This window comes from Solanum tuberosum, unplaced genomic scaffold (assembly GCF_000226075.1).
Source record: "Solanum tuberosum cultivar DM 1-3 516 R44 unplaced genomic scaffold, SolTub_3.0 scf00180, whole genome shotgun sequence".
Taxonomy (NCBI): Eukaryota; Viridiplantae; Streptophyta; class Magnoliopsida; order Solanales; family Solanaceae; genus Solanum; species Solanum tuberosum.
Window position 1 is genome coordinate 934,254 of NW_006239107.1, and position 18,076 is coordinate 952,329.

Below are 18,076 nucleotides of genomic sequence, written 5' to 3' on the forward strand. Positions count from 1 at the left end.
TAAATCATAAACATTAGTAATTCTGAAATTGTAAACTTCATCTACTTCATCAATTCCTTCTTTTGAATCTTCAATTTTTGAGGGTTTTTTTCTTCATATGGCCAATATCACAGTATTATTGAGGCATTCGGTTCATGTAACTCTTAAATCGAATTCGGGATCAATATCACATGTATCTCGCGAGTAATGATACATGTATCTGGACAAAATATTTGAAATTTTAAGATACAAGCATTTCGGTTCATGGATATATCTCTGAAATTGAATATGAAAATTATAGAAGGAAATAAGTTACACCCTTTAATTCAAAGTAAAAAATTATGTATCTCGACTTTTAAAATCGATGGAATCAAATTCGGGTTCAATATCACATGTATCTCTGATTGGATATATATATCTCGCGAGTAATGATATATGACGTATCTCAAGGATGAAATATTTGAAACTTTAAGATACAAAGGAAGAAATTGATGAAGAAGATGAAGTTTACAATACGCTGATACATGAAAATAATGAAAATCACAGTGTTGTTGTGTATCTCTGAAATGGATATATGTATCTCGCGAGTAATGATATATGACGTATCTCAAGGATGAAATATTTGAAACTTTAAGATACAAAGGAAGAAATTGATGAAGAAGATGAAGTTTACAATACTCAAATACATGAAAGTGATGAGAATCACAGTATTGTTGAGGCGTTCGGGTTCTTGGATCTCCGAAACGAATATGAAAATTATAGAGGGAAATAAGTTACACCCTTTAATCCAAAGTAAAAAATTGTGTATCTCGACTTTTAAAATCGATGAATACACGTATCCTGCGAGTAAAATATCAATTTCAAAACTCCAGGGACGCCATGAACCTTGACTGAAGTTTTGTACTTGGCACGCTTAACCACCTTACCATCGGCCATAATGGTTGTTCAAAAAATCAAGTAATTTCTGTAATACATCAACAAAAAAAAAAATGGATATTACAAATTCTTCTATTGGGGATCTATCTAATCCAAGAATTCAAATTCAGCAATGACACCAATTTTTCTCCAAAGCTAGGGAAAATATAGAGTCGGAAAATGGGATTGAGATACAACTATTTATGGACTAGGAAGATCTAGGGTTCCGATGGATGGGGTTTAGAAGAGAAGGGGGTGAGATACAAAAGAAATTTTTTAATTGTTAGTATCCTATTGATTAAGGAGATTAGACTTTAAGATAATTACTCATTGTCATATTTAAGGGATTTGTGTATCTGATTTAAAGTTTTTAAAATATATGGTATGATTATTACAAAGTGGTATTAGATGTAATTTTTTTAAATTAGAGGTAAAATATGTATATATGATAGTGAAGTATGTCTTATTAAGTAGTTTTTCCATAAATATACTCTTCAACTTTATAATTTAGAGAAATATACCATAAGTAAAAAATAGTGCATATATATCTTTACCGTCTAATTAATGGTGCAGTGAAGTAGTAATAAAAAAAGGATGAGATAATTTTTAAAACTAATTGATATTTTCAAAATTTAAAAACTAAAGTTTAAGATTTTTTTTTAATTCAATAACCTATTTCTCCTTCACCATCCCCATTTTTTAAATAAATAAATAAAATAACAATATATATACTCACCACTTTTTAAACATTTTTATAACATAAGTATATGCTCTATATCACAAAATTAAAGAGTATATGTTCTCCTTTTCCCATAATACAATAGTACTACTTCTTTTGTTGTAAAGGGCTTCCCTGCCTTACCCTAGAGCCGCCGTTGCCTCCTCCGTTGTCCGCCGCCCTTCCTGAAGAACCTGGTGTTATCTTTTTCTCCTCAGCCATTTCCTCTCTACAATCGAAGAAAGTATCCATTTTTCTCAATGTCTTTGCTGGAAGTTATCACCAAAGCTTCCATTGAAAATTCTCCAACCACCTCCGATGGTGATTTCTCTATTGTTCTCAACTCCGAACCAGCTCTGCTTCAACTGAAACCCGAAAAGGAGGAGAGCGATGATATTTCGCTACTCAAGCGAGGAACTGGGTGGAGCCTTTTATCAACTGATGTTGAAGTGATTGAGTCAGGACAAAAGTTCTTCAAAAATTTGAAGAAGATGATGAAAAACCCTAACACATTCAATAAAGAAGAATTCTTTGAGGTGTTGGTTTCCTATATGACGGGAATCTGGGATATATTTGGGATTTCAGTTAGTCCTGATAAGGTGGATGAGGATAATATTGTAAAAATGATTGAAAAGCTGGGTAGTTTTATGGGTAGAGATGTTAAGGGTTTGGTTTTGGAGGCTTGTGTTGTTTTAGAGACTTGGGAGATCTTGGAGAGTATGATTGTTAATGGCATTGTTGATCATTCAGGCATATCAAGTTTGATAAATAACCTAATTGAAAAGAAACAATCTTGGTTGGTTGTTTTGTGTGTAAAGCATGTATTAGATATTCAAACTTATGATATGATGTGTGTGTTGAAATATTTTCTTTCCCTTTCCAAAAATGGGGATAGTACTTTGATTAATGTGAGGAGGGAATGGGAGAGTCAAGCAATGTCTGCAATTGAGAAGGCAAAGGATGTGAGCCTCGGTCCGGTCAGGATGGATATAGCTAGGGATGCTTCATTATTGCTTATGCTAGCACATGATGGGTTCTCAGTTTCTGAAATGTGTTTGCATTATTTGCTTGCATCGAGGAATGTTGATGAAGTTATTTTGGGTGCTTGCATTAGTAAATTAACTGGTTCAGAGATAATGGTTTTGATTCGGTACTTGCAAAAGTGGTTGAATAAATATGAGAGGTTTCCTCAGGTGTGTCCTTGTCCTAAGGCACCATTTGAATTGGGGTTGAAGGCTTGTGAATGGGTTCCTTCACTCGAGGACATAGTTAAGTGCCTTGGTTTGGTTGTGGATGAGCATTTCTCTTCTTTGGTTTTACATCAAGAGTTTCATGAGGAATTGAAATCTTTAGAAGAAGTTGTCAATTCTTTAACTGCAGAAGCAAAAATATGTGGCATCTTGTCAAATGTGACCGAGGCATTGAAAATCAAAACACAAAGGTTTGTGATTGAACTTGAAACTTGCTGTATTATCACTTATTTTTCTTGTTCCAAGTTCTTCGTGGAATTAATTCTTAAATTTGATCTGTGGTATCCTAAGTTCATTTTTTAGGAATGCCCTAAAGTAGGTTTAAGTATTAAACATATCCCTAAGTTCATTTTTCCAGGAGGATGTCCAATGATCTGTATACATGTTTTTCAGTTCTTAAATTTGTGTAGCAGAACTCACATAACGTAGTGTTAATATTGAAGATGGTAACTCATTTATAGTTGTTGCTGCTGATATCCCTGTAAACATCTGTTTCCCTTTATTAATAAAAAAAGATAACATGGGATAAATATTGGATGTGGATTGTGGTCCATTCATAGATTTTGAATTGCTCGAAAAGATGGTAAAATTGCTAATCTTTGGATGATGATAACTTGACCATTCATAGATATTGAATAGCTTGGAAAGATGGTAAAATTGCTAATCTTTGAATGATGAGAACTTGACCATTCATAGATATTGACTAGCTTAGTGGTGAAATTGCTAATTTTGGGATGATGTGAGCTTGAATCTGGAACCTTCCATAGCCATATTGAATCACACAGATTAGTGAGTATGATAGAGATAGGGCGTGTGTGCCATTCAAATGCAACCCAAAGTAAATAGAACCACTATGGTATGTAATGTACTTGTGCCTTAGGATTATTCATGTTTAATAGCTTTATTAAGTTATAAGTTATATATGGATTCTGTGGAATAGGTGCATGCCACAGGTGTGAACCCTTTTGCCAGCATAAAGTATGGTTTTCAAGTGGAAAATGGTAGTAAGGCGGGCCCACTATCTGTGAATTTGGAGCTGTGTGGCGATAGCGCTCGTGGATTTCTTGTTTATAAAAAAAATTAAGTTATTTGATGAATTATAGGTTGTAGAGATAAAAATTATCCATCCTTCTAAGTATATAACATACTAGAGTACCTTGAAATTCCAATTTTCTTCCTTTCCAATTAATGGGGAATTGCCTATGCTGGAGAGCCCCATTCTGCAATGTTGGACAACAACCAATCACTTTATGTAATGGTACTTTCAAGACAATCAAGAATGAGATAGAAATCATCAAATATAATCTGGAACCACTATTGCTGGCAACTTAGATATGCCTGCTTAGCTCTTGTATTACTGCCATCGTTGTGTCTGTCGACATTCCTCTTATCAAATACCACCATCTCCCCTTCCTCCCTCTGTGCTAACACTTTTTTTGCCTGTGCTGCTTGGAAGTACCACCAATATTTATTTTTGGCCACCACCAGGTAAAATGTCCTCCTGTGCGTCTCCGCATGTATTTATATGCTTAGTCTAAACGAATAATATTGATGGAAGGTTGTCAAATGGAAGATGAAACAGACTTGTGCTTTCACAGTTGGGTTTGGTAATTTGGCTACTGTTGGTTTAGTCTCTTTCCCCTCTGTGGGAATGAAAACTGTGACTATTCACAATATCGTTGTATAGTAAGTTTATGGGTAATAGGATATTGACTGTTAATTTTTTCATGGCTATTTGTAGGTTATGTGTTTGGGTAGATTTCCTTTCTTTCTCCTGTTGACAAGTTTATGCATTATTTTAAATTAAATTCAGTTTTGAAGTTCTCAAATGCACTGAAGCTGAACTCTATTGACAATTTTATCTATTTATATAAGTAAACTTTTGACATCATCAAGATCCCCTATTTATGCAAATAGGTATCCCGTCTCTCTGGTCATGCTAAAAATTTATTCCTTTGTGACTCTCGTCAATATATGAATTGGATAATACTTTACCAATGTTCAAAAAAAAATATATGAATTGGATAATCTTTTCCTTTCATTATCTTACTTTTCCCCAGTCATCCTACCAAGGGGTCTAAGGATATTGACAAACAGTGAAGTACATGATTGATGGATGAACTTGAATGCCTTCACTCTATTTTAAAATTAAGAAGCATAACTCTATTGCTCAATTCTTTTGGTTTTCAAGCTCTCGGAAGTTCTCTAGATAGAATGCAGTTCTTTGATACTCAAGTATGTTGCAGGCTGGCTGGCGATGTAGCATGAGGCTGATATCTCCTGGTTTCAGTTTATGCTGAATATGCAGTTGGAGAGTCTGACAAGTTCAACCGCGTCACATTCTATTGGACTAATGGGTAAATGAGATCTATGGTGTTGATTGCATTTGTTGTGAGTAAACTGATTTAGAGCTTCCATTCTCTTGGCTTTACAACACGAGACACAGAGAAAGAATGCAGACTTGTCTTTTCATTTATTTAAAGTATACGCGATAATATATTTATTGGGCAAGTGTTCAAGCCCATGTTTTCTGTACTCTAAGCTAGTTAAGCCTCTGCTGAGTATATCACTGTATTAGATTATTACTCTTTGAATATGGTTTTGATTAGTTTAAAAAATAGCATTGAAAAAAACTAAATAGAACAAACAGGCGTGCTTCCGTTTTGTCGTTTTGGAATGCATGTCTTGCAGTTGACAATTGACACGGTGACAATTTGTAAACTAGTTTTTGCAGTAGATTTTAATTAACTTGGTCATGTTAATCCTTTTCTTAATACCTGTGTTAATCCAAGCACTTTGATTTTTTGGGGTGTTTAATATGACGGAGAAATGTACTTAACTCTTGCATAGTAAACTAATTTGGTTTAGGAATGAACCCAAAATAGTTTTTGAAATTTGCTTTTACCCTTTCAATGTAATCTTTTTACCTAAATTTTTGTTATCCTTAACGAATTCTTTCCAAAAAAATCTTGCAATAATAACGGCTCCCCTAAATATTCTCTTTCGAATTTGGATATAATAACGCAGATTGCGGTGAAAAAGATGCGCTAAAACAAGAATATTAGTAAGTTTACATTGTAAATTTTTGTCTTCCACTTATTCATATGATGATATGATAATTACCAATTAAAAAATCCATGAAAATTACGTAAACACCATCCAATATCTCTGGATAAAACAGTAGACCAACAGTTGACCGTTAAGAGGGAAAACGGTTCCCCACTTTTCCCTCACTGTTTCTCATTCTCATTTCCTCTCCCTTTTACTTTTATTTAAACAAAAACTCAGAATATTTTCTAAGTAAAGAGAGAAAAGAATGTGTTTACAAATAAAGCTACCTATAATTGAAAAATGGTAACTCTCAAAAATAGGTTGAGTTTCTTTGTAATTTTGTGCACACTAGTTTTTAGCATTGAGGCTAATATTGGAGAGTTTGATGAGGTGTGGAGGACTCGAGCCACCCAAGCAAATAAAAATGCTAAAGAATCCTATAACCCTCATCCTGAAAAAGTTGCAGCTAATTTGAACAAACATGTTCACAGGTATTTCCTCTCACATTTTTTGAACACCTTTTGCCACTGGTTACACTAGAAGCTTTCATTACAACGATGAGATTCAATAATATATATATATATATATGTACGCGTAAAAGGATCACCTAAGCAAGTTTTTTCATGGTACATCTTATTTTGATTTGAAGGTCGGAAGAAGGTAGCAATAGCACAAGAAGGGACTTGCACAAGTACAATGGTCCATGTGTGGCTACTAACCCTATTGATCGTTGCTGGAGATGTGACCCACATTGGGCTAAAAATCGCCAGAAGCTAGCAGATTGTGTTCTTGGATTTGGCCACCATACGACTGGTGGCAAAGGTGGCAAAATCTACATAGTAACTGACCCTGGGGACAACGATATGGTGAATCCTAAGCCAGGGACACTGCGCCATGCAGTCATTCAGCCAGGGCCACTATGGATCATATTTGCACATCACATGGTCATTAAGCTTAACCAAGAACTTATCATGACAGGCGACAAGACAATTGATGCCAGAGGACAACAAGTGCATATTACTGGTGGTGCTAGTTTGATGTTACAGTACATAAACAATGTGATTATTCATGGTCTTCATATCCATGATATAAAGTCTGGTAATGGTGGACTAATTAGAGACTCGATCAATCATTATGGTTTTCGAACAAGAAGTGATGGTGATGGTATTTCAATCTTTGGATCAACAAACATTTGGATTGATCATGTTTCCATGTCTAATTGTGATGATGGACTCATTGATGCTGTGCAGGCTTCAACTGCTATTACCATTTCCAACTGCCATTTCACCCACCATAATGACGTAAATTAGCTCCAAAACTGGATTTATGCTTAAATTCAATATACTGACAACATTTTCTACCAGAGACTGCAAACAGCCAGAGTGTTTTAATATCTGCAATATGTTTTTGTTTAGGTTATGTTGTTTGGAGCAAGTGACAGCTACAAACAGGACGCAATCCTACAAATAACACTTGCTTTTAATCACTTTGGCCAAGGGCTGATCCAGAGGATGCCAAGAGTGAGATGGGGATTTGTTCATGCTGTCAACAATGACTATACTCACTGGATTATGTATGCCATTGGTGGAAGTCAACACCCTACCATCCTCAGCCAGGGCAATCGTTTCATCGCTCCGCCTAACCCTAACGCTAAAGAGGTAAACAAGATCAACAATATCTATAACCAACAAGGTTGCACCACAATCTTGTGTTCATGAAAAGAATGAATAAATCAAGAATACTACACATGACTAACTCTTGTTGAAGATACATGCTCATTCTCATTTACCTTTTATTGTAGGTGACCAAAAGGGATTATTCACCTGAGAGTGTGTGGAAGAATTGGGTGTGGAGATCACAGGGAGATCTGATGATGAATGGAGCCTTCTTCGTGGAATCTGGAAATCGCAATCATAAATTCATGACGGGTCCTGATATGATCCACCCCAGGGCAGGATCAGACGCGGGCAGGCTAACAAGATTTTCAGGCTCTTTGAACTGCATTGAGGGGAAGCCTTGTTAGAGCTTGTCAATAGGACTTGAAACTATAGAAAGTCAGTTTGCTCCCTTTCTCCTCTCACATGCAACGCTGGTAAGTAGAAGGGGAGAATGAGTGTGAGCTAAGATGGAAAAACTTTTAGGTTTTTGATGCTCTGTGCTTCTGTAAATTCTTGACACAATGTCCTTTTTCCTTCTATCAATGTAAAAAAGTGACAAATCAAATAAAACTGCAATGTGAATTGATATAGCTATTTTTCATGATCACACATTGGGAACAACAAGGTGTTCTTGTAAAAGATAGATATTACTCTTCTACAACACAAACATGAAGGTTTTCTGTATTTTGTCACCAATATCCCTAGTTTTGGAATCAGATGTTCCACTAACAAAAAAAGTATATACATCTGTACAAGGTAATCATTTATACAAATTTTCTACTTCTTGTGTTATGTCAATGGAAGGGCATAATTGCTTGCTAAGGCAACTACTGATTACATAAATATTGAACAAACAATAAGAATGAAAATTTGGGTGTTGATTTCTCTTGCATTTTGCTAACTAAAGCTGGAAGCTAAATCGTATATCTGATTTGCTATCAAAAGCTGAAGATAACGGTATTATATCATATGATTGACGTACGTCATCTCTCCTCCAAGAAAATGTCATCTCACTAAATTGCCAAAAATGTTAATCAATCAGTGTAAGATCTGTAAAGAGTTGCTCACACAAAAATAATTAGAGTAGCTTGTAAGTGGCAAAATCAAAGTGATCAAACAAATGAATTATCCAAAACAATGAGTAAAATCATAAATATTTGGATTATTTTTCATCCCCAAAATTACATATGACAGGTTGATGATATTTGCATACAAAGAATGTGAAAAGATGGCAATATAATTTTCTCCCCCCCTCCACAAATTAATTTCAGAAACCACAATTGCTTTCACAAAGAGAGGTGTAGACAAACTAAATATGATACGGCAGGCATGACAAACCTTTCTGATTCTGATTGATAATCCTATTTTGTCCTCTAGTCAAAAGAGGTGCCTCAAGTTTCATCAATTTGGTGAACTGCAGGAGACGATAGAAAGATGCAGCAGAAAAAAAGATTATGTTGTCATTGCTGTCAGAGGGTAGAGGAGCTCTTCACACTCTAGATAATAAAAGACCTGTCTAATAGCATAGAAAATAATTATTAAAGATACCTGTGAAGTCTTTAGCTCTAGCTCTTCCCATTCTAGAGATGAATCACTTCCTTCCACTATCCCAGTTCCCGCATAAATTAATGCACCAAGACCCTAGTTATTACATTTCATCAGCACGCCATATATAAAATATGTATCACTGGAAAGCCTTATGCAGAAAGTAAACAAATGATGCATTTTGTGCTTATATCCAATCTCAGATTTGTTGTAAGTGCCAAAGTCAAGTAAGACTGGATTCCTAAAAGGAATTCTAAAAATGAAGTCAGAAGCATATAAAATTGATCCCATAAATGTTACAAAAAAATTATTTGATGTTAATCTTATAAGATTTTGAATATATTAAATATGCGTGCAATAAAATTTGGATTAGAAATTAGTTAAGACAGAAAATTGGTTTTTTCCCTAACATATGAAGCAATAAACATGGAACTTATCTTTATTTTTGAGGTAACGGTAACTAAAAATAGGAAACTTATCTAGTTTATTGATACTTAATAATAAAATAAATTTGGACAGAAAACTAAACTATCATACAAGTTTTTATGTGGATGAGCCTCTTTTTTTGATCAGTAGACCTCAAGTCTTAAATAATTACCCTCTCATAAAAATATTCATCATGTGCTTTTTAATTCTTATTTTTTTAAAATTCCAACAGCTAATTCTTACTATACTGTGGAGCACATGCATGCAAACTAGTTTTGCAAAGTTGCAAGAGATGTACTCCAGAATGAAGGTGAAGTGCTATGAAGTATTAACCTCACCTTTTCAACCAAAGCTGACCTTATTCCAACAGCAAATTCACTCTCTTCTCCTCCAAACCAACCAACAGGACCAGCATACATTCCTCGGTCAAACATTTCTGGGAAACATCAGCTGGTTAGAACTCATATACCAGAACACAAGGTTCAAGAAGCCATTGAGTTGATTATTCTGTCTGTATGAAGACATTGCATAAAATGATAATACTCTCTCACAGTTACGCATTAATTAAAGGCTTATTGTAATGACTAATCACAGCATTTCCAAGTACCAGTGCCCAGGCTTCATATGGAAGCCTAGGGTTGATACAGATAAGCATTTTGTAGCAAGAGGAATCTGGCTTTCCATAAGTGGGTTGCGATAATAAGTGGACAATGTGATCCTTTAGCTACAAGCCTACAATTTTCCATTATTTTTTTATTCTCTCAACCAAGATAAGTATCTATCTATCATTTTGGTGTGCACAAAGAGCTAGCTAGTTCAAGAATAGAGTCAAACATGCAAAGGTATACCAACTAGCACATACCCGTTTCTGAAATAAAAGCCCGTGCATCTTCTGTAGGATACCCACAAACTGCTGGAGTAGGGTGCACGGACGACAAAATCTTAAACTGGAAAACTGTAGATGCTTAGTGTGGTGCTTTATAGAAGGAACAGAGGAAGCAATAAATTGACCTATACATATCATCAGCACATCTTTATGGATAATAGAGATTCAAAATTATAGTTTTTGCCAACTAAAGTGAGTATGAACTAATTCAAGAAGAATGTTTGATGAAATACTAATAGATGCTTCATTCAGTTTTGGCTCTCATAAAACATACAATCCACCTCAAGAACAATGAAAACCAACTCCACCTGTCTCAATCAGGGGGAATAACAAAAGTTTGAAGAAACCATAAACAAGGCTGTCATGCAAACTTTTCCTGTCTACACTAAAGAGTTTCATAAGGCCTTGCATCAACTACAACTCGGTAAGTAATGAATGGGATAGAAGACGTTAAGACTTACCTCATCATCTTCAGCCTGTAGTCTCCCCCTCAATCGAGCGTAAAGATGCTGAACTCTTGTAAATTTTCTTATTGCTTTCTTTGGTTCAATTAAAACGCTTGAACACACAGCCTATGAAGCAAAATAATGTTAAGAGAGGCTCCAACTAGTTTTATACAACATGAAGGGTTCCTGAGATGTCCTAAAAGTGGATTAGGAACTATAGAAATTCCAGTGCCGGAATAGTTCAAGTTTGACATGCAAAATTTTAAAAACGTCAATTAAATGTACGTGTCACCAAACTAAAATGAACAGTGCAATCCCCCAATTAAAGATCTCAAAAGTTCTATTTCCCTAATGAAATTTCTTAAGATTCTGTTCAGAAACCATTTAACCAAGATTACCTCCAATCTTCTTCTTATGCACTCCCGTACTATAGCAAACTCATTATGGTCTTTAGCACTGTGAAAAAATATAAGAATATAGTAAATAATACACCAATAAAAAAAAATAAGTATGATAATGACGTAGTGCTTTAGTTATATAACACAAAGCAGAAAGATGAACCTGGATAGTAAATCCTGTTCTATCTTAAGATCCAGAAGCTCTGATCCACCCCTAGCCCGTGTTCCAGCTAAAGCCTCACTACAAATGCTGAGGCGGTCCCGATGAAATAGCTGCTCTGGCTATTCAAAAAGAGCATAAGTAATAAATAAAATTATTCTATGTCCTCAATTTCTAGTAAGTGTACAAAAGATCCAGGTATTTTTGCTACCACGGCTAATAATTGGCACTTGAGAGATTTAAAAGTGAGCTTGATGCTCTTCGGATCAATAGAAGGTGGTGGGTATGGGTTCTGATTACTACAACTTTTAATAGATGATTCGTCACAAGAATCCAGCTGTCACCAGTACAAATAATCAGCCAGACTTGCCATCAGCAAATTGTGTATTTACTACAGTCATAGTCAAAGCAAATTTTAAGAAAGCTCAGTCATCAGAAATTTAATAAGAGTCTAATCTGAAATTCTTGAGCGCATTTGGAATGGTTGTGGCCACTGGTCAGGAAATTTAACTTCATATCCTTTCACCATTAAAGGCGATACCTTTAGGATTTCATACTGGAACATTTTTAAAATTTAAGCATAATTAACAGATTTCTTTTTTGACTTTACCAGATACACCATCACTGAAATTAATATTTTTGGTCAAAATAACTCTGTATATATAAGATGATATAACGAAAGCTGCAATATATAACAATTCAAAAGTCTTCTTCTTCATGTGAAAATAATTTCATTTCACCTGGTTGATGCACCATAATCTATGGTAACAACTACTTTGATAGAATGCACACCAAAGAATTGATGTGATCTATCAATTGAAGAACATAAAAGTTAAAACTGACTACATGGACTTCACCTTTTACATTGCTTCATGACACCATTTAGTTATTGAGAAAGCCTTCTGACTTACAGTGTTTCCAATGAATGCCGGCGAATGGGGAGGTTGCAAACAGAACTGATATGCATTTTCTCCTTCAACCTGCAAACTTAACCCTCTATATTTTATCAAAAGTAAGAGATAATATGCTAGTGAACTATTCAAAAAATAAGGCGGGTAATGAACACCTTTAAGCAAGCCAGCCATGTTAGCGGATCAATATCTGCAGCTGTCACAACTCTGGTGCTACGAGCAAGTACCACCTGTTCCAAGAAAAGGTATGCACTTCAAAACCACCTAGACTTACTTATTATGAATCTATATCTTAAAGTGTGCATCAGATTATCTCATTTTAGTTTGGCTACTTCTATAGTCCTCCATAACAAATAGGAGTACTTTATTTTACAGTAAAACAGCAATATTTTGGTAAAATATAAGGTCAAAGGTGAAGAGCATAAGTGATTAGAAAACACAAGTGGTTGACAACCTTGATCAGTACGGGGTCATTTCTGCTTATTATTTGCAAAGCACGCTTAACCACATTGTCCCAAGACGCTTTACCCGGCACATGAGTACTGTCAAGTATATGCGAATGAGGATTTTTCTTCTGCACTGTTATAAGAACGGAGGAAAGCTGCATTCATAAACATAGAGTTGAAAAGAAAAGTTAATGAGGAAAGGAGAAAAATTAGAATAAAATAGAACAATCAAACCAAAATGATTAAATGAAGCGAGAAGGGGAGACCTGCCATATTGTGGCCTGAAGTGCATCTATTGCCCTCTGGTATGTCCATGAGGCAGCATTATCCCATGCAATAGTTGCAGCAATAATTGAACTTCCTTCAAGCTCATCAAACTCAACCTATCATTCAGCATCTAGCAATGGATGGATTATATTCAAGAGGCAATATGTCTAACAAAAAGACCCCAAGCAATGAAGAGATGAAAGTCGATTCATTTACCTGAGGAACCATGAAATAAAATGAGCCAAAAGCACTCCATTCAGAAGCTATATCGGCTGTTGCATCAAATCGGATTGCCCCATAAGCACGAATTAGTGGACATTTCTTGGAGAGGAACCTTTGGCAGAGATAAAACGATTGCTATAGTTCAGAACATTAACAATGAGTTCAACTAAGGTCTTGTGCTAAAAATAGATCCAATTCTTGCCCAAGTCTAAGAAAACCACCAACCCAAAGCTAGGGTACAAACAAAACAAAATTTGTGCATGCATTGGGGAGCACAATGCAAACAAAAAAAAGGGAATGTGCATATTTGAGAAAGTGGGGGCAGGCATGAAATTACCTTCTTATAGCACGCCAATCGTCTAATGAAAAGGGGCGTAAATGAGTAAAGAAGACAGCAGAGCCAACACCAGCTACACTGACCAATTTAGAATGAGAAGAAGCTCCGTTGATGCACATTTCAGAAGCAACTCTTCGACCGGAGAAGAAGCAGCGAGGGAGGAGGAGATGGTTCTGCGCATGAAGCCACTCAAGTGCTTCAATCTGCTCTTCAATTGGCACCTTCTCAACATCATAAGAATTTTCACAAATTTGTTATCATTTTTTCAGATATCAAAATCAATATTCTCAAACAAAATTGTACATAATATGATCATAACAACTACTTCCTCAGTCTCGTATTACATTAATTTCGCAATTAGTTTTTTTTTTTTTTTTTAAGTGTTCATGTTTGTTTGTAAAATTTTCAATCAATTTTTTTTCTAAAGGTGTTTGATTTCTTAAACACCATAAAAAATGTAAAGTGATCAACACATTGTTATTATGCATAGTTAAATGATTTTGAAACAAATTATCATTAGTCCCAATTTATATGATTGTTGCTACTTACCATAACTTTTATTAAAAAAAAATAACTTAGTAAAAGCGAAATAAAATAAGAATTTTTTGACCGACTATATGAGTCATCTGGGTTAAGATAAAGATATCTATTCATTTTTATCTTACGAAGGCAATCATGGAGACTGGTTTTGAATTTTATGTAAAATAAATTATAAATATTTGTGCCACTAAAATAAGTCAGGAATCAGTTTTGCCAAGTTCCTAAAATAAGGTTATTTGAAAAAGTATTTTTGTTAGATATATTTTTTTGAAAAAAATATTTTTTTAAGATTACCACATTTGGCTAATCAATAAGTTTTCACTTTTGTCTATATTAGATTAGCAGTTTATATTTGGTCAAAATTTTGAAAATTATTTCTTTTTTGTTTTTCTTTTTTTCCTCTCTAGTAGTTCTCACCTTTTTACTTCTCTTGATAACTTAAACCCAAAAAATTACAATTAAAGTTGGAGGATATTTACCATCTGACTATTTGAAAAACCCCTCTTATCGGCTAAGATTTATAGAATATTCACAGAGAAAAGCTCCCTTTTTAAATTTTCAAAAAACAATTTCTATGTTTTCTTTAAAATATTTATTTGTTTTATTAAAAGCTTGGTCAAATACCAAAAAATCTAAAACAAGCATTTTCTTTAAAAAAAAAAAACATACTCTCATCATTCAAAAATAAATGGTGTTTTAGCTTGGACACACCCCTTAAGAAACTATTCATTCCTAGAAAGTAAAAAAGTATAATTTTTACTAACTTATCCTGTTTAAATAAGGGTAAAATTGGAAAAACTGTATTAATGTCTTCTTGATCGGGGGCAGATCTAGGCAATGGTGTTCATCCGAACCTCTTGGCAATAAAATACACTATACATATAAGGTACTCCTTCCACCCCAATTTATGTGACATCTTTCGAATTTCGAGATTCAAACAAATCTATTTTTTATCGTAAATTTTTCATATATCTTTTAAATTTTTAAAATTGTCAATCATTGTGACTTGTAGTACTTTTCTCTAGTTTCCAAATATATAAATTTTGTTTAATTTTTTTTAAAGATTCTATACCCGAATTCACGGTCTAAATTAGATTATTTGACTCTCGAGAAGCAAAAAGTGTCACATAAAGTGAGACAGAAAGAGTATTTTTTCTTTAAATTTTTTGTGTATATATGTAGATTTTAAATCTCCTAACCACAAGATAGAACTTTGTTGGGCGATTTAGAAGTTTCAAGTTCATCTTAAGGCACCTAATTCAAATAATCCCGAACACTATATTTTTATTTTTTAAATCATCATCATAAAATTAAAGCACCTCTTATTTTTAAATAAAAATAAAGGGAGGAAATAGATAAGACTTTAATAAAATATAGCCTAACGAGCTATTATTTGTAGAGTGAAGACAATTAATCATTTGGACTTTGGAAACAGTTTTATTGGAGGTAGATAAGAATAAGATCAGAATTCTCTAGGCCAATCTGAGCCAACCACGTGTCATATACACACGATAGATAACTTCGGTGTAGGATTCCTACAGAAGGAGTATCATTAGTACACTTTATGACTTTTCGGCGCGAATTTGATTCTATAGTAGGAATATCGTAAGTATGCTTTACCGAAACGTTTCAGATTTTGTTAGACTACAAAGTGGATATCGGACACAGATTGAAGATCAAAAGAAAAAAGGAGTATGATTAGTATCTTGTTCCGTTCCCCTCTGATGGATGCACATTAACGTGAGTGATAAAATACACAGATAAATTTGGGGGATTTACCTCAAGGCGAATAATGCCGGAATTGTAAGGCGGAGGATCGGACTTAATCATATCGGAGATGGCAGAATTGAGACGTTCCATGGCCAATGCAGGGCTAGAAACTGCAGGCAAAGTTCGAGTTTCAACGGTTCCAATAGGATCTCTTGAATCGCCTTGGCATCCATTCATCGACAATGAACAACATTGATTATATCTCTGTTTTAGTTTAATTACAAAATATGCAATAATTCGAAAGTTAGAAGATAAAGAAAAAACAGAGCACACAAATTGTAGAATTGATACATTATATCTTACTTGACTAGAAGAATTGGAGAAGTGAACTGATTGCTTTCTATACAGAGGTGAAGACGAGAGCGAGCATTTCATGAGTGATGATGATTCAAGTTCCATGAACCTTACGGTGCAGTGTCTTATACCTACCGCCATTAAGATGGAAGTTGGGAATTGATATTGATTTAGTTTGAATGTAACCAATTTGTACAGACAAAATTAAACCCAATAAACAAGTATAGTCTTTATATACGCAAAAGTTTATTATTGGCCATGGATATGATGTAAGAAATGGGCCACCACTAGACATCTTAGCCGCTATAAAGTTGAATGCCAAGACCACAAATAGATGGGAGGAGTGAAAACTCTCTTGTCTTCTTGTGCCAACTCATCTCTTCCTCTACTTTATCTACTCTCGGTCCATATTTACTTGTCCACTAAGACCACAAATAGATGGGAGGAGTGAAAACTCTCTTGTCTTCTTGTGCCAACTCATCTCTTCCTCTACTTTATCTACTCTCGGTCCATATTTACTTGTCCACTAAGACCACAAATAGATGGAAGGAGCGGAAACTCTCTCGTCGTCTTGTGCCAACTCCTCTCTTCCTTTACTTTATACTCTTTCTGTTCGTATTTACTTTATACTCTCTTTGTTCATATTTATTTTTTCCACCAAGACCACAAATAGATGGGAGGAGTGAAAACTCTCTTGTCGTCTTGTGCCAACTCATCTCTTCCTCTACTTTATACTCTCTTTCAGTGGCGTAGGCACATATATTGGACACCGTTCGTCGTAAAAAAATATCGCATATACAAGTATAATGACACACGAAGTGATTAAATAACATATTTTGGACACCCTTGAGATAATATGTTGTTATAGCCTAGTGATTTAAGATGTCTTGAATGTGTGTTTAGACATTTTTAATGAGCCACTCGCGTGTTCAAATCTCACTTGGAACAATTTTTTCTTGTCGTCTTGTGCCAACTCATCTCTTCCTCTACTTTATACTCTCTTTCAGTGGCGTAGGCACATATATTGGACACCGTTCGTCGTAAAAAAATATCGCATATACAAGTATAATGACACACGAAGTGATTAAATAACATATTTTGGACACCCTTGAGATAATATGTTGTTATAGCCTAGTGATTTAAGATGTCTTGAATGTGTGTTTAGACATTTTTAATGAGCCACTCGCGTGTTCAAATCTCACTTGGAACAATTTTTTCTCCTTTTTAAAAAGAGCTTTTGTTGTTTAATTTTTGGACCCTCTACGCAAAATTCCTGGCTCTGCCACAACTATCTTTATCTACATTTACTTGTCCACCAAAGATTTGTTAAGTTTACTAGAATCATTTCTCAAAATATTGAATTTGATATATTCCAAGAGTGTGTTTTTATAGTAAACTTAACATTTTAATACTTTTTCTGTCTACTTTTAATTATCATGTTGCACTTTTCGAAAGTCAATTAGAGTAATTTTCAAAGTTAAATTAAATTACATTAATTCGATATTTAATAAAAAATTTAGATATTCAAAAACTATGCAAAAAATACTATAAATTCCAATTTTTTGCATATCAATATGATGAAAAAATACATTGTAAAATATTAGTCAAAATTATTATCATTTGACTCTAAAAAATGAAACTAGGACAATTCAAAGTGGACGGAGGTAGTAATTACTTTCTCAAGATGTGTGCCTAGTCAAACATAAACAAATAAAAATACGAGTTAAAACATCTTTTTTTTAAGGCTCCGTATCAAAATAGCAATAAATAAATGATATACTCTTTACTTCAAATTTAACTTAGGATAAAACTATTTAGTTGTAGTGTAAATACAGAGTGAATGCACGTATAAGGTTT

General features: G+C 34.3%; 3 protein-coding genes across 5 annotated transcripts; 2 read left to right on the top strand and 1 right to left on the bottom strand.

Moving 5' to 3' along the window:
* The first annotated feature begins 1,659 nt into the window (after nt 1–1,659).
* On the top strand, nt 1,660–5,636 carry LOC102589247 (uncharacterized). Its single transcript, XM_006354730.2, has 2 exons — nt 1,660–3,053; nt 5,109–5,636. Exons 1-2 carry the CDS (start codon nt 1,873–1,875, stop codon nt 5,128–5,130), a joined length of 1,203 nt encoding a protein of 400 aa, XP_006354792.1. The 5' UTR covers nt 1,660–1,872; the 3' UTR covers nt 5,131–5,636.
* Nucleotides 5,637–6,182: 546 nt separating this feature from the next.
* Nucleotides 6,183–8,124, top strand: LOC102590126 (pectate lyase-like). Its single transcript, XM_006354733.2, has 4 exons — nt 6,183–6,404; nt 6,563–7,214; nt 7,329–7,571; nt 7,715–8,124. Exons 1-4 carry the CDS (start codon nt 6,214–6,216, stop codon nt 7,934–7,936), a joined length of 1,308 nt encoding a protein of 435 aa, XP_006354795.1. The 5' UTR covers nt 6,183–6,213; the 3' UTR covers nt 7,937–8,124.
* Nucleotides 7,825–16,441, bottom strand: LOC102589572 (isochorismate synthase, chloroplastic-like). Of its 3 annotated transcripts, XM_015312034.1 has the most exons (17): nt 16,229–16,441; nt 15,935–16,129; nt 13,616–13,836; nt 13,273–13,390; nt 13,056–13,172; nt 12,798–12,944; nt 12,499–12,573; nt 12,344–12,412; nt 11,436–11,554; nt 11,273–11,330; nt 10,890–11,000; nt 10,405–10,489; nt 9,881–9,978; nt 9,120–9,212; nt 8,910–8,985; nt 8,554–8,584; nt 7,839–7,911 (listed from the first exon to the last, which is right to left on the bottom strand). In XM_015312034.1, exons 1-16 carry the CDS (start codon nt 16,358–16,360, stop codon nt 8,577–8,579), a joined length of 1,722 nt encoding a protein of 573 aa, XP_015167520.1. In that variant the 5' UTR covers nt 16,361–16,441; the 3' UTR covers nt 7,839–7,911; nt 8,554–8,576. The 3 variants fall into 3 exon arrangements, with proteins under 3 accessions (XP_006354793.1, XP_015167520.1, XP_006354794.1); XM_006354731.2 differs by lacking the exon at nt 8,554–8,584 and having other exon boundaries at nt 7,825–7,911; nt 16,229–16,440; XM_006354732.2 differs by lacking the exon at nt 7,839–7,911 and having other exon boundaries at nt 8,228–8,584.
* Between the last annotated feature and the right edge of the window lie 1,635 nt (nt 16,442–18,076).